Here is a 15052-nt window from a genome sequence, read left to right as displayed (position 1 = left end):
GTCGTTAACAGTAAGACGACCGGTGGTGTCAAGGTCGCGAAAGTATTGTCGGAACATATGTGAGCTAATTTCATAGGCATCAGCGCTCTCCATCTTTCGAGATGCTCGACCGCATCTTTGTAAAGATACTGTGTTGTTGTATCTTCGATGCTAATGAGTACGTCGACAAGGTCGACAAGACTGTTGAAAATGCTGAGAGAGAGTAACGGGGCTCGCCTTCCTGCGTGTGAGGGATCCTGAAAGCCAGACCATGGTTGCCACTCTTCCAGACCGTCTTCATTAATGGTTCCAAGGTGCACGAAGTCGCTTCTTCGGAAATGCGGACGCCGTTTGAGTTGAAGTGCTAGCATGCTATCGAGCAGAAAGCAACCAAAATAAACATGCTTGCCTCTGGGATTACTCATCAGCGTCACCTGGTCTACACTTTCCAGGACCCTTGAGGCAGATCCAACAAGCAACCAGGCATCTCCAGTATGTATTCGCAACATGTTAAAGACAACCAAATTAAGAAGGGCTTTGATGTGGCCAATGTCGAAGCGATCCAGTTCACTGGGTACGAGCGACTTGGCGTGCTCGTATAGTTTCCTGGGCTTTACTGATGAAGAGTCCAACGGATTACACGTCATGGCTGTTCCGTAAAGTGATCCCACCGCCAGCACGCTCCATAGTTCAGCGAACAAGCCAGATCCAGGCTGACCAGATACACTTGGAATGCCCTGAACAGGGAGGTCGTAGGCAGTCTTCAAGATGTCATGCTTCTCGCAGATTGGAAGCCAGGATTGTACGTTGGTGAAGTAGACCTCTATAAGCTTCCAGCTGTCTCCCAATATTGGTTCAGATGACGCTGCCATAAGCTGATCGAGATTTGCATGCTCGACATGCTCCTGTAGGTAGGCGCTGCGATCCTGGGTAAGACTAGCATGTGCAGCTACAGACTCATCTGCTCCGGAATCGTCATCACTGGTATGAGGTGAAATTCCAGTCGATTGCTCATGACGCGAAGGTTCTCCTCCAGATAGTAGCTTATCCACTTCGGTGTAAAATTTCGCTTTCCGCCATCGTCTGTGCAGCTTGTTTGCCTCTTTCGAGTCACCACGACCCAATAGTAGTGAAGATGCTCCTTCTTGCGCCAGCTTCTCATGGAGAGCTGTCTCATTTTCAGAGTCTCGCTGGAACAAATAGGCAAGTGCTAGCTCAAGAGTGCGAATGTAGCCAGGTTGGATACCTCTTTTCTTGGGATTTGCAGTGTACGAGCATTCTCTTGACGTTCCTGAGCAAGTGGAGCACGTTGGCTGTACTCCGTCGCACTTCTCACGGGCGACACGGCACTGGTCACATGCTCGTGATACTCGGGTTCGTTTGGCAGGCTTCTCCTCCGGCTGGGGTGCGGAACGGCGCTTTGCCTGGGCTTGGGCAGGCATGAGCCTTATTCGGACGAAAGGACAGCAAGTGAGCAGGTACCGAAACTAATCTCGGGTGACAAAATTGCCAATGACGTCTTCGCATGGTTCGCGGATTTGTTTTCTGCGGTATTATGAGTAAACGCGGCAAAGCTCGGTGGCAGGCGCCGCCAACCCACCGTTTGAACTGTCCACCTGCGCCGCGGAGCTCATCAGCTGCAAGGCCGGGGATCTATCATGCGTGAGTAATAATTGGCGCGCGGATAGTTTTTTTCGTACGCCCTCAAGGCACGTTAAGGGAGTGCAAAGTTGTCGCGTGTCCAGGCGAAGTCGGGAAGGCGCAAAAGAGGGGGAAGATAGCTTATCCGGAACTTGCAATGTACGAGCGCTCCTCGCACACAAGTAGCTTGCGCCAATACCCAACCACCATCGCGACATGGCGTCGCGTAAATGTAATCGTTGTCCCTCTTACAACCTCTTCCCATACTCTCCAGGCTGACTGGGGTTCTTTGTGTGTTTACGGCCTTACCATGCATATACATAGAGGTCGCAAACACACCCGGCTCAGCAGTATACGGCGCACCTCACCTTTTGTCCCTGGGATTACCGGAACTACAACACACTTCCCGAATACCAGATACCGGATCTGGGGGCCAAGGGGTACCTGAAATAAGTCTTGCGCATCCTGAGGTCTCGACTATGGCTTCTGTGGTGGTAGGGAAACGCGTCTTTGCGTCCTTGGGCGAGGACGATGGAGCCACCAGTGACTTCTACCGCCGGCACAATAGGCCAATCTCAGGGGAGGCCGCTCCATCCAGGACTGGTGGATCCCGTCAGAGGCGGAAGCTCAGTGTGGGCGACATGTGTAGGAAAATAACCCGTACCTTGATCGGTCGCATACTGACCAGCGACAGCCTCCGCAATGTTCGGTACCCGCTCCACTCCTCTCGCTGCCCCCACCCCCGCCGCTCCTGCGAGTTATCGCCGCCGCACATTCAAGAAGGATGCCTCCATCGTGCTTCTCGGTATGCCAGGAACTGGCAAGTCCACCCTAGCTGTCATTGCCTCGATGGCTTGCCGGAGGCGCGTTGTCGATATTGATGACATGTTCCAAGACACGACAGGCTTTTCTACTGCCAAATACCGCAAGCAATTCGGTGCGGCCAACTATAATTTGCGACAAGAAGAACTGCTAAGAAGTCTTCTTCATGAGCATGACCACGACGCGATACTTGTCTGCAATGGCGTCTCTCTGGAGCGGAATGGGCAAACCTTGATACAAGACTTTGGTCGGACACATCCGGTAGTACATGTACTGCGCGATCTTCCTAGCCTGCATAGCTACCTGGGCCGGCCTGACATGCAGAGACTCAATGACATGTTCGCCTTTACCGCACCCATGCTGCGGCGCTGCTCTAATTACGAGTTTTATAACATATCCGAAGCCAAAGCCGGGAACGTTGACACGTCAGATGACCAGACCATGGCTCCAGCATTTCTCACACTGAAGAGGGCGCAGAGGACCTTCCTCAAGTACTTGTCGCTTATAACGACTCCCGAGCTTCCGGATGAGTCGGTTGGGGCGTCCATTCCACCACTAGAACCTGGTTATCCGCTGTCCGATGTAGCAACCGAGCTTCGGAAATACACTTGTGCCGTGCAGGTATCGCTGCAAGACATACTTGCTCCAGACGCCGACGTTCAAAGCCTAGAAGTTGGCGCTGACGCCTTTGAGATCACCCTTGATTTGAGTCAACAACGTCCCATTGCCACCCTCATGGACGATGTTAGCGCTTGTGTGTCGAAAGTACGCAGAAGCACAGTGGTACCGATCATATACCATGTGCTGCCTACTTCTACCTCGGATGGCAGCCGAACACTCTATTTGGAATACATACATCATGGTTTGCGCCTGGTACCTGAGTACGCGACTATCGACCTGTCGCTGGACCCTGGCGCGCTTGCGGACGTCATCAACTCTCGCGGTACAACCAAGATGATCGGCCATCTGCATGCCGACAAGCCATGGGAGGATCATTCTTGGGTGGCACAGTACGAAAAGGCCGTACGTGTTGGGTGCTCCGTCGTTCGATTTACTCGGCCAGCTCATTCCATTGATGACGATGTTTCGGTTCGCAGCTTTAGTCGTCGAATGGCAGCGCAGGATGCCCAGATCCCTTTGATTTGTTATAATACAGGACGAGCTGGTCGACGCTCCGTATGCTTCAACCAACATTTTACGCCTGTTGTTGCGGCCTCGAAAAGGGACGAGGCTGACGATACCGCGTCAATAGCACAGTACCCACGCGATTCTTGGCTTACTGCTAAAGAAGTGACACAAGCCCTCTACAATTCATTCACATTCGACCCCATGCAAATGTACATCATTGGTGTGCGCCTGGGATACAGCGTATCGCCAGCGATGCACAATGCAGCGTACAATGCTTGCGGAATGCCACACATTTTCAGTCGCATCGAGAGCCCGACTGTGAACCGTCTCCAGGAGCTTGTACGCAAGCCGAACTTCGGTGGGTCCATTGTCATACAGCCCTTCAAGATGGAGGTAATGGCGCTGGTAGACTCACTGAGTCAACATGCCCGAGCGATTGGCGCTGTCAACACAGTCATACCTGTACGTCGGAGAAAGGACGATGGCAGCATCCCAAGCGACCTCGAACTCTTCCATGAGCGTAACCAGTCTGGGCCCGTCCAAGCTCTTTATGGAGACAACACCGAATGGATTGGGATCCGGTCCTGCGTACGACGTGGTCTTTCTCCAGCTAACGCGGTACGGCCGTCAACGTGCGGACTCATTATTGGGGCTGGCGGTATGGCGAGGGCAGCTGTTTACGCGCTCTTGCAATTGGGTGTAATGAACATTGCCATTTTCAACCGAACTTACAAGAGAGCCGAGAGTCTCGTAGAGCACTTCTCGCGGCTCGCCTCGAGCTCAGTGGACCATGTCAGCTCACGGAAGATGCGGCAGATGCGGCCAAATTTGACGATATTGAAATCGCGCGATGAATGCTGGCCGGAGCATCTCCGGGAGCCTACTATCATCATTTCGTGCATACCTACGGATCCAATAGATGGGGGCCCAGCAGCGCAATTTTCGCTACCTCCACAGTGGATGGAGAGTCCGACTGGCGGTGTCGTGATGGAGACGGCATACAAGACGCTCAATACACCACTGTCGCAGCAAGTGCGAGACGCGCCAAAGAAGCTATGGACGTACATGGACGGTCTAGACTTTATCCCCGAGCAGGCATTTGCTCAGTTCGAGCTGTTTACTGGCAAGCGAGCGCCACGGAGGGTGATGCGTGAGGAGGTACTGCGTGCATGGAGGGACGAGCAGGGCAATACTGATTTGGAGATGGTGAAGAAGAGATGCGCAGCCATAGACGACCAGGAGCCGTAGGGCTGCATGATGATACGAAGCATAATGTTATAATGCCTAATGACGAGCGTTGACTACAATATAACTATGTCGAGTCGGCTAAGCATGCTCACCTGGGCAAGATAGACGATAAGATCCCTGCAGCGATCGTGGTGCACGTTCCTAGTGAAAGTCGGGACGCGTCGAGTTGACAACAGCTGCACAAGCCAATGCGCTTACCGCTGCAATCCCGCCGCAACATAACTTAGCCACGCCTAGATTCAGCTTCCGCGCAGCTCAGACTACTATGCACCATCACGACAGGACGGCTGCCCGGAAATGACGACGCGCCAGCCCCTCCAAGCTCTTCCCCCGCCGTCGGCCAACGTTATCAACACCCGCTACGCCCACCTCCAGCGGCCGACCACCACCCGCAGCGCCAATGGAAGCGCAGGGATGGACGAGCAGAGATACGCCCAGGAAGACGTGCAGGATGCAGCTTCCGTCGGGTCTGCGCTGAGCGATCTCGAAAACGATGCCGAGGACGAATTCGAGAAGCGCATGATTCAGAATGCGCGCGACGAGCGGCGGCTGAACCAGGCGCTGGTCAGCAGACCGCAGGCTTTCCGGAAGGCACGCACGCACCCACGCGTCGGGCTGACTCTGGACAACCTGGAGAGAAACAACGCGGTAGCTGGGGCGGATGGCCATGTCAAATTCGAGAGCCCGCCCAGCAGCACCGGGAGCGCGAGGAGCGACCCGGCGATACATGCGCCAGCTACATGGGGGAGGAAGAGCAGGAGCAACCGGAACTGGATGCGCACCATCACGTACGAGGAAGAGCAGCAGCAGACACCCGCGCCGGCCGATGACACAATACACGACCACTACGATGAAGCACATGCAAACGTGCCGCGTCGCTCAGTCGAAGACAGCCCGCTCTCGCACAAGGGTACACCACGCAACGACCAGTCGCAAGAGTGGGACCTTACGTTCGAGCTCAACGAAGCCTCTATGATAGCATCCACGCCTTACATACCACGCAACACTGTGCTAGACGATATACGGCAGAGGGAGATGGAGAGTGTAAAGGAGCAGGCAGCCACTGCCCGGCTGGAGAGAATGCGCCAAGGGTCGCCCGAACAATCGCGCCCGCGGACGTCTTCTATACGGACGGTAGACACTGTAGATAGCAGCGCGAGAATAACAGAGCAGGTGACACAGCCAGCTCCTTCGCCGAAGCGGAGACTGCGCACGCGGACCCATTCGTGGCAGTCCATTGGGAAGGCGCAGCCGGTCACGGGCATCGGCATGGAAGATCCGCCAGTTGCCATGTACAAGAGTGCCGAGAACATAGCTGCAGTAGATCGCGAAGCAGTCGCCACGGCCCAGCCTGTCCCTCCAAGACGCATACCGAACCGAAGAGAAGACTCGCAGGATCTGTTGCGGCGGCTCGCGAGAGTCTCCAATACACCAAGCCCGAGACAGACAGCACCATCCAGACCGGAATCTGCGCCCCCGGCACCGCTCGACAGCGCACCGCAGACTGTGCTGACCGAGACTACGCAATCTGAAAGCAAACCCGCCTCTGTGGAGGAGACGCCTGTCTCTGCCGAGGTTCCTGATGCGGCAGCAGCGACCTCGACCGTGCGGCAAGAGCACACTGAATCCAAGGAAGCTGCGGCAAGGACCGAGCAGGTGGAAGCTACACCAATGCCGAAAGAGCGACCCGCCCTGAACCCAAAGACGCCAGTGGTGACTGGTGCTTGGGTCGATACACCAGGCCCGCGTACAGTACAAAGACCTGCCGTGGCGTCAAGATCGCGTTCACTTTCGCCCAAGAAAGGCAGTCCGCGCAAGCAAAGACCGTCTGAGAAGGCCGAAGAGCCATCCGAAGCCATGCCCGTAGAGCCTGTTCGCCCTCAACTTCCAAAGTCTGCATTGCAGGCTCTCGTAGACGAAGCCAAATCTCAAGGCAGACGGCCATCAGCCGACTTCGGCGATTCGACCATCAACTCACTCGAAGATCTCATCGCTCCGTCAGGTGAAAGCCAAATAGACGAAGACACTCTTCAAGGCCTTCAGCTACCGACTGAGACTCCTCGGAATGAGGCAGAGCGCCAGCGACAGCAAGAGCTGTTACATCTCCACCGCATGAACGACCGCCTTCGCGCAGCGCGGACCAGCATTCGCGATGCAAGCCGCGGCATGAAGCGCGTCGAAGACCAAGTCGAGCACGTAGAAGAGGGCGAGAATGGCGAAAAAGTCAAAGTCGTGAGTCGTGCATGCCCTTGCGCGGTAGACGACCATGTCCAGCACTTTTCCATGTTGAGATGGTGGAAAAGTCTGTTCTGGCAGCAACGATTGAAGACCCTGCGGCGGACATCGAACAGTTGGGGGAGAGCGTGGGGCGGCCTCACAGGCTTGAGTATCTTCTTGATAGTCCTTTTCACTTGGTGGATAAGTGAAGAGATTGCTTGGTATGTTGCATCTATTCTGCCGTTTCGCGTACAGGAACGTCACTGACTAGTCTCACAGCGAGATGTACTGCCAGCCGATGTATGCTTACTCGTCGCCCCATCCATTCAGCGTCAACATGAAGGCTCCCAAGTTCCCCTTTGTCATACCCACACTCATCTACCGGACCTTTGTTCAAGGCTGGTGGGTACCAATATCGTCCTTCTTTTCTTGGATTGCCGCCACCATGTGGAGTTTATTCTTTGGTTTCGAAGAGGCGCAGGCCGTTAATTACAGTGCCAGCCAGACTATCAAAGCTGGGAGCACCATGAGGGAAAGCCACTGGATTAGCGATGAGGCGGCCAAACTTATGGAGGAGAAGGGCTGGGACCACAGCATGTTTGAAGACGAGATTTTGCCCGGGGGCAGGTGACGGCAAGGAATTGCTTTTGTCACGGTCATTCATTACTTTCCTTTTGTCACATTGATTCAGCGAAGGCGTCTTGTCTATTAGGGCCGCATGTTTGAAACAGGAGTTGGATACGCCACGATTGTATTATTATGATAGTGTCTTGGATATCGCGTGTGAGTAGCAAGGGTCATGTCGGTTTATCGACTGATCCTTGATCATTGCATAAGAAGAAATTTGTCGCATACCTCAACTTCGGCTTTAAGATGCTTTTGTGATCGAGACGGAATGAAGGATTAAGACATCTGCTTCGCATCTTTTTGGGTAGTTCCACCTATCTCGCATCAGCCTCGAGTAGCTCGTTGTCTATTCTGTTCAAGCTTGGCCTGCAGTTCTCCGGCTTCTTCCTCTTCCTTCTCCAATTCCCGGCGTAGCCTTTCTTCACACGCTTTGGCTTCAGCCGTAATGATCAAGCCTGTACTTGTATCTTCGAGCGCGCAGGCGGGGTCTCTCAGCTTCAAACTCAACGTGAAAGGTGGAGCCCAGTGTTTACTCAACAGCGACCTGGTGGTAGTCCTACTTACCTTGTCTACGCCAGTATAGCGCGCGTAGTCGAGGCCTTTGCCTAGCACATCACTCTAAACGACAGGATTACTCCCTTCTTTGAAAGCTGTTCTCGCTGTTGAGCGTCGATACTTGATAAACCATCCAGCAACGCGTCTCACATGGTTGATACTGCCGTTACATGGGAGTAGAAGTACTACCTGATCTTGTACCTACTGACGCTGTGTAATAGAAGTATGCCGTCATGTAATCGACGATTAATCGACATAGGTCAGGGCATGAGTGAACACCTGGGCAGCGTCGACAAGGAACAACGAGGAATATATTCTGGGGTGGTCGCCAGACAGCAGAGTATCGCATTTCGCGAATGCGATATACCATAGTGCTCGTTATGCGATACGCAATGCGGCTGTTGTTGGATGTATCAGTGATGTCGAAAGGCTAGCAGCTTGTTGCCCCGCGAGCAGCGACGCGTCCTCGCAGCACGTGACGTATGGGCTTCCACCTGAGCACTCTCCAAACTCTGCCTGCCCCTCAACTCAAAACCTACGCAAGCCACCATTTGCAGATTGCTCGGCCAGACTCCGATGACGAGCGACCAACGCGAACCGTCGCCTGGGTACTGATACACAATCGCGCCGCTACCCCAGCCCATTGGCGCGCGCTCCTCGCTTCTAGACAAGTTCACATCTGCATCCGGCATGGTGTTGCGGACTTCAAACACCTGCTAACTCAGACACCCTTGCATCACCCCAGCTGAAACATGCTGATTGGTTTCAAGCGCCGCCCATCCAATCCTCCAACCATTAATAGTTTCCCGGTTCTGGGGTGTCGTTCGCAGGGTTTAGGGGCGGAACACCTGGGACGCGTACCTTGTGGGCTCGAAGTGTCTCAGTATGCCGCCCTCTGTGGGGGCTTGACAGGACGTTAAAAGGTGGAGGGGCTCGCTGCTGCGCGAGGGAGGTAAAAGCAACGTGAAGCAGGTCTAGCAACTTGCGGACGGTGCGGTGTAACAACATTTTTATCTTTCGAGCGCGGGCCGCACACAGTACATTCTCTTCTTGTTGACGACGACGCCGTATTTACGCCGTAATTTGGGGTCGGAAGGCTTACTATCACTCATTCTTTGTCGCCGCCCCTCGTTTCTGTTCGACCTCACTATCTGGCTTGCGCCTACACTACGATCCTTCGGTCGTTCCCACGTTCAACGCAAGATCAGTTCTCAAAACGCCAAAATGTTTCTCGCCACAATTAAACTCTTCTCGTTCCTGATCAATCCAGAGTTCTGGGCCAGGACCGGCTTCTTCGTCGGCTACATTATCGCTTTCCTCCTCGTCTTGGAAGTTGTCCGTCTAGCCAGCACAGATGCGAATCGCAAAGAGGTTGAGAAACTTCTAGACGCGTATGCTGCGTCGAGGAGTGACGTGCCTGTGAGAAGACGTCGAGAAGAGGTTGCACCAGTGAAGAAGGTGGTGCAGGTATCCATCGATGAATTGGAAGACATGGAGAGGAGAAGTGTGATTGCCGAGCAGGAAAGACAAACACAAGAACATCAACAACGGGAACAAGAACGGACACGCACTCCTAGCCCTGCAGCGGCGCGGATACCAGAGTCCAAACATACCGAGGAGAAGCGCAGACGCAGAACGACATCTACATCCGTATCTCCACATGCTATTTCTCAGTCCCACTCACACCCGCAAACCACCTCCTCTTCGAGTCCTACCCGCCGTCTTCGGAAACGCAGCGACACGCTCAACTCTTCCAGCAGCGCAGAGGCTAAGGGCACTGCCGTACGGAGGCGCAGGGAAACCTCTCCCATAGAGTCTAAGACACGGGAGTCGAGGCATGCGAGTCCAACACCAAGATCGAGAAGCAAGGAGGCCAAGATACTAGGCGGATCATTGGGCAAGATGCTGAGGAGTAGAGGCTGAAGTTGAGCGGAGAGTCCGAGACAAATTATGTATAACCTTTTATGCTACGTAGGCATGACTTTACGAGTAGATGTAAATCTTCGAAATGTACAAAATTGGGTATCTTATCAACACGTTCACGAACCCCAATCATGCTTCCTTTTTGTCTATCCTGAAACTCGACGTTAGGTCCAGCCTATGCACCTGCCAACCCATCCATACCCCCAATCTCCTTTTCAAATACCTCAAAGTCCACTCCTTCGTCCTCGAACATCTTCTTCACCTTCTCGGCGGCAGCTATCTGTCGCTCTTGCGTGAAGCCACCCGGTGCGTTGCTTTCGTACTGGATGAGCTCGACCCATCTGAAGAACAAGCTCTCCTTGCCCATGGCTGTGAGCCGGTCCTTGAACTGTATGACCTTGTCCCTCGCTTCGGTTTCCGAGCCTTCATCGAGCTTTGCGCATTCCCAGACAGCCCATTGTCCGTTCTCTGCTTCAGGGTCGCCGACGTAGACGAAGACGCATTTGCGGAGGTGGTCGAGTGTGATGTCCTTGCGATCGAGCAGTTGCGTGGCAGCAACCATGCCAAAGAAGTCCAGGTCGAAGTCTGAATCCATCAACAGATATCCCGTCTTCTCCCTCAACCTCGTCTTGTCAACCGCGGGCAGAACTCTGGTCTTGAAGAAGGGATTATCCGCGCCTGCACGCCCACTTCCACCTTCAGCCTCCCCAAGCAGGTCTTTAGCTCCCCATCCTCTGCTGACCCTCACGTATACCTCCTCATCCCTGAAGCCCACGTTCCACCGCCAGCTTACTGGGTTGCCTGGCTGCTCAATGAAGAAAGTGAACGGCCATAGCGCCACGAACCGGAAGAGTAGGAAGTCCAGCATGAACATGGCCATGCGCTTTCCTACCCTCCATAGCAAATTTGCCCAGGATGTGCCTGCCCAGTATATGGTAGTCTCATTGTGGTTTCCCATGACGGACATGAGAATGGCCCAGTAGTGAGGCCCGATGACGTACAGGCGCCATAGTACGAGCGCGGTTATGGCCGTGTTGAGGAGGACGGGGACGCCGAATATACGCCGCTTGAACCAGGCTGGATGCACATCGACATGTGCTATGTATACGAGCGAGCGGTCGAAGGTGGACAGGAGCGTCTCGAGTTCAGCCGGGGCTGCGGTGAAGGGCTGCGGGATGGCTTTCTTGGACTTTGTGCCGGCGGGCTTGACCGCGCGTTGTTTAGTCTTGGGCGGCATGGCGAAGGCTACGAAATTGCGGAAACTACGACGGGGTTTGGAGGAAGCATTGGCCGAAATTACGATGTGCTGAACGTTGTGGTTGGACACACGCAACTTCGAGCTCCAGCATCATTCCGATCAGTTTCACCGTTCCGAAAATCTGGGGTAGCTGCCATCCACCACACCACACCTCAAGATATCCATTCTCAACCTCAACTGCTCCTTTTCCCTAGCTTGACACACGCCCAATTCGCTCCTTTATGCAAGTGCGACACCTTATCTCTCAGCCTCCTCTAGGCTTTCACATGCGACGTCTATTTCGGGACAAAAGCAGGTCGGCCTTTGTTCTGCAAAACCCCCCGATGGACGCATCATTTAGCACCGTGCCCAAGTCAGTGCCCTGTCCCGGTTTGGGTTCATCTGGGTCGGAGCTCGTTTGACGTTTTCGCCGACCATCCACTCAGGAACTGCGTTCTGCTGATCTCCGGCATCACTGAGGAGACCCGGTACTACCGTCAGCCGTCGATAACGTCAACATGAAGGCACCTTATTGAGGCACAGTTGACTGCGGCGCAATGTAAGCAGTGTTCTTGGTCATGGAAAACATGTCGTACATTCTTCAAGATGCAAGAACATCTATACACCGCAGAAAGGAGACTGAATGAGAAAAAGCATACTATGCGTTGAGAATAGCAAACGTTAGATCTGCGGAAAGATCGCTCGCGTACCACGGGTGCGGTAGGTATCCACTCACCGCAGAAGCCGGTAGCCCCAATCCAGTGAGGCCTTGTGCTGCCACGTCTAGGCACGGCTGCGGATAGGCCGGGCACGTCGTATGGAACGACCGTCCATCCAATTGGATTGAACATGGTATGGTTATTGCATAGTCGTCATCTAGTTTGCTTATCTGGGTCAGCCGCTGCTCTGCTCTAAGCGATGCATACTACCGTTTAGACTGCATCAGTCGCGTGGCAGTAGAACCTGATATACACCACCTCGTTCCCGCCTCCCAGGTAGAGCTTTTTGGTTCTCTCCAACCTCCTCTGCAGCAAACGTTTCATACGTCCAACATCAAACGGGCAAAGATGTCGCAGCAAGGAACCCAAGGACCTCCAGTGAGTGATGTCAATTCCAGCCTCCTCCTACGCGCAACTAACCATGGTCAGTCTGGAGCTTCTGGGCAAGCCAGTCGAGGCCCTCCATATGCGCCTCTCAATGCCGGCCTGGGTGGAACCCCTGCCATTGTGCCTGACGTACCTCTCGCCATCGTCTTTCTCATACTCTACCTGATCTTTGGCGTCATCCACATCAAGATCTTTAAGGGTAACAAGCATCGCGGGCACAAGTTCATCTTCAATGGCGCTATACTCGGTAAGTTCTTTCACTCCCATTGACTAGTATGCGCACGGCTAACACATTGCAGGTCTCTGTAAGATTAGAATCATCACCATGTCCTTGCGGATAGCGTGGGCCAACTATCCCAGGAACATCGGACTCGCCATCGTGGCCAATATCTTCGTCTACATCGGTACCATCATCTTGTACGGAGTGAACTGGTTCTTTGTCCAACGCATTGTCCGCTCCCAGCATGCGCGCCTAGGATGGTCAACGCCGTACCGCATTTTTCACCGAGGCGGACTGGTTCTGTTGGTAGCCACTCTACTTATGCTCATCATAAGCCAGATCTGGCAGTTCTTCACACGCGACCAAAGCAAGCTTACTGCTTTCCACGACCTATTCGTCCTCGCTCAGACATATTTTACGATATTCTGCTTTGCGCCAGCTATCCTAGTAGGCATCTCGCTCCTCGTTCCTAGGACAGAAGTCGAGAAGTTTGGCGCTGGTCGACTGAGGTACAACATCATCATCCTCCTCATCTCGGTGTCTGTTCTCTCCATCGGGCAGATCTTCCGCTGCGTTCTGGCCTGGATTCCAGGAACCCCATTGATTGATGTACAGCGCGACGTCATCAAGCTGCCGTGGTACCTGACCAAGGGAAGCTTCTACTGCTTCAATTTTGTCACTGAGATCCTCGTCATCATCATGTTTGCAGTGGTTCGCGTCGACCTACGTTTCTACGTGCCAAATGGGGCCAGGAAGTCAGGTGACTACTCCAGGAGCCGCGTTGACTTGCACGACGAGAACGAGAAGAATCTTACCGTACCCCCGCCCACTCTGGCTCACCCGATGGCCCACCCCAACGACTCAAGTCAAACGCTACACAGATACCAGTCTTCCGTGTTCGAAGACACCCAGACACTGGCTGATTCACTACAATACCCTCATTCGACTCTAGAAGTAGACAACACAGGTAGCTGGAAGGTCAAGCGTCTCTCGGGCGACTCATCGAGAAGCCGCCACACTACCATTTCTTTCGCAGCCTCATCTAAGACAACACTAAACGATAAGGCTTCGCGCCCCGATATCAATGTGCCGCCAGTTCCAGAACTGCCTGCTGAATGGCCATTGCCAGCTTCCACGCCACCGCCGGGTGCAAGTTCTGTTCTGGAGCATACAAATCCGCCATCGCGTCGGGGCACCCCGCAACAACAGACATACGAGCTTGAACATCACCAATTGAATGAGTTTGATGTAGGCGATGCGGTTACCGACGCATTGGCCAGGCTGGAATCAAACAGTGACAGACGTAGAGCCAACCCTTCGACCCCACCTCCGAGATCTCATCGCAAAACGCCAGTACCGGTTTACACTCCTACTATGCCGTCTAAAAGTGGAAGTGTCTCGCCATCCCGAAAGACCAGGAAGCGCGTTAGTTTCCCGCAGACAGAGGTCATCCGCAGCCGCGCAAACAGCGCCAATTCTCAGGGTGCAAGAACCCCTGCTATCGAAGAGATCCCCGAACTCCCGATCCAGAAGCCCTCCGAGTCATCAAGACCAGCTCACCGAACTGGACCGACAAGAACTCCTAGTCTCGAAATTATCTCCTTGTTGAACCACATGAGTGGCGATTCCACTCGCATCCGAGACGCATCACTCCAGCGAACACGCGCCACCTCAGTCGCGGGATCGGACGAACCTAAGACTCCCGCTTCTTGCGATCTTACTCGACAGACAAGTTCAAAGTACAGTAATGATAATAGCAGCGCAACAAGCTCCGAAGTGCGAGAGAAAGAACTCGCGAGGGAGGAATTCCGTCGCTTCAGCTCAGAGGCACCGCACAGATAGGGTTCGTCTCTTTGAGCAATACCCACGAACTCACGACTTTCCTTAATCTCTAATGGCTTGACCATCATACATTCTTGTTTTGACCGGCGTCTGCAGCATCTCGTACATATGGTACGCTACGCGCATATTGGTCCACATATCGTCCCACTCTCTGGACGCTTCCCTTATTGTACATACTTACAACTCAATCCTGAGTATTTCCTATACAATGATCTTAGGCGTCTAGTGCTATTAAATTGAATTTATCATGCTGGTCGCCTAACGGCACGGCGCATCACACATATCCGCTCCGGTTCTTTGTCTCCACCCGATATTTCAGGCAGCAACATTCTTGCAACCACCATTCGTTCGTGACGCTAAATACAGTCCGCAGACATTTTGAGTATCGTACGTATGCAATATCATGTAGGAAGCTGCAGCGGACCGGAAATTGAGAGTTCATCCGATGCGTTCAAATTCCGAAGTGAGTAGATATGTATAAAGTAGTTGAAGGCAGTGAGCAACTTT

General features: G+C 53.6%; 5 protein-coding genes across 5 annotated transcripts; 4 read left to right on the top strand and 1 right to left on the bottom strand.

The window, feature by feature from the left end:
• Nucleotides 1-2322: 2322 nt before the first annotated feature.
• On the top strand, nt 2323-4818 carry J4E86_003598 (uncharacterized protein; the record flags this gene model as incomplete). The annotated part of the gene is made up of 1 exon (XM_051444151.1): nt 2323-4818. One exon carries the CDS (start codon nt 2323-2325, stop codon nt 4816-4818), a length of 2496 nt encoding a protein of 831 aa, XP_051305646.1.
• Nucleotides 4819-5115: 297 nt separating this feature from the next.
• On the top strand, nt 5116-7666 carry J4E86_003597 (uncharacterized protein; the record flags this gene model as incomplete). The annotated part of the gene is made up of 2 exons (XM_051444150.1): nt 5116-7256; nt 7366-7666. The coding sequence occupies 2 exons, from the start codon at nt 5116-5118 to the stop codon at nt 7664-7666; spliced, it is 2442 nt and encodes an 813-aa protein (XP_051305645.1).
• A 1775-nt stretch (nt 7667-9441) lies between these two features.
• Nucleotides 9442-10133, top strand: J4E86_003596 (uncharacterized protein; the record flags this gene model as incomplete). The annotated part of the gene is made up of 2 exons (XM_051444149.1): nt 9442-9999; nt 10053-10133. The coding sequence occupies 2 exons, from the start codon at nt 9442-9444 to the stop codon at nt 10131-10133; spliced, it is 639 nt and encodes a 212-aa protein (XP_051305644.1).
• A 182-nt stretch (nt 10134-10315) lies between these two features.
• J4E86_003595 (uncharacterized protein) lies at nt 10316-11377 on the bottom strand (the record flags this gene model as incomplete). The annotated part of the gene is made up of 1 exon (XM_051444148.1): nt 10316-11377. The coding sequence occupies one exon, from the start codon at nt 11375-11377 to the stop codon at nt 10316-10318; it is 1062 nt and encodes a 353-aa protein (XP_051305643.1).
• A 1067-nt stretch (nt 11378-12444) lies between these two features.
• On the top strand, nt 12445-14545 carry J4E86_003594 (uncharacterized protein; the record flags this gene model as incomplete). The annotated part of the gene is made up of 3 exons (XM_051444147.1): nt 12445-12474; nt 12526-12730; nt 12783-14545. 3 exons carry the CDS (start codon nt 12445-12447, stop codon nt 14543-14545), a joined length of 1998 nt encoding a protein of 665 aa, XP_051305642.1.
• Between the last annotated feature and the right edge of the window lie 507 nt (nt 14546-15052).

This window comes from Alternaria arbusti, assembly GCF_024043155.1.
Source record: "Alternaria arbusti strain BMP 1465 chromosome Unknown scaffold_3, whole genome shotgun sequence".
Classification (NCBI taxonomy): Eukaryota; Fungi; Ascomycota; class Dothideomycetes; order Pleosporales; family Pleosporaceae; genus Alternaria; species Alternaria arbusti.
Note: the sequence above shows the minus strand (reverse complement) of the source record. Positions and strands in the feature narration are given on the sequence as shown.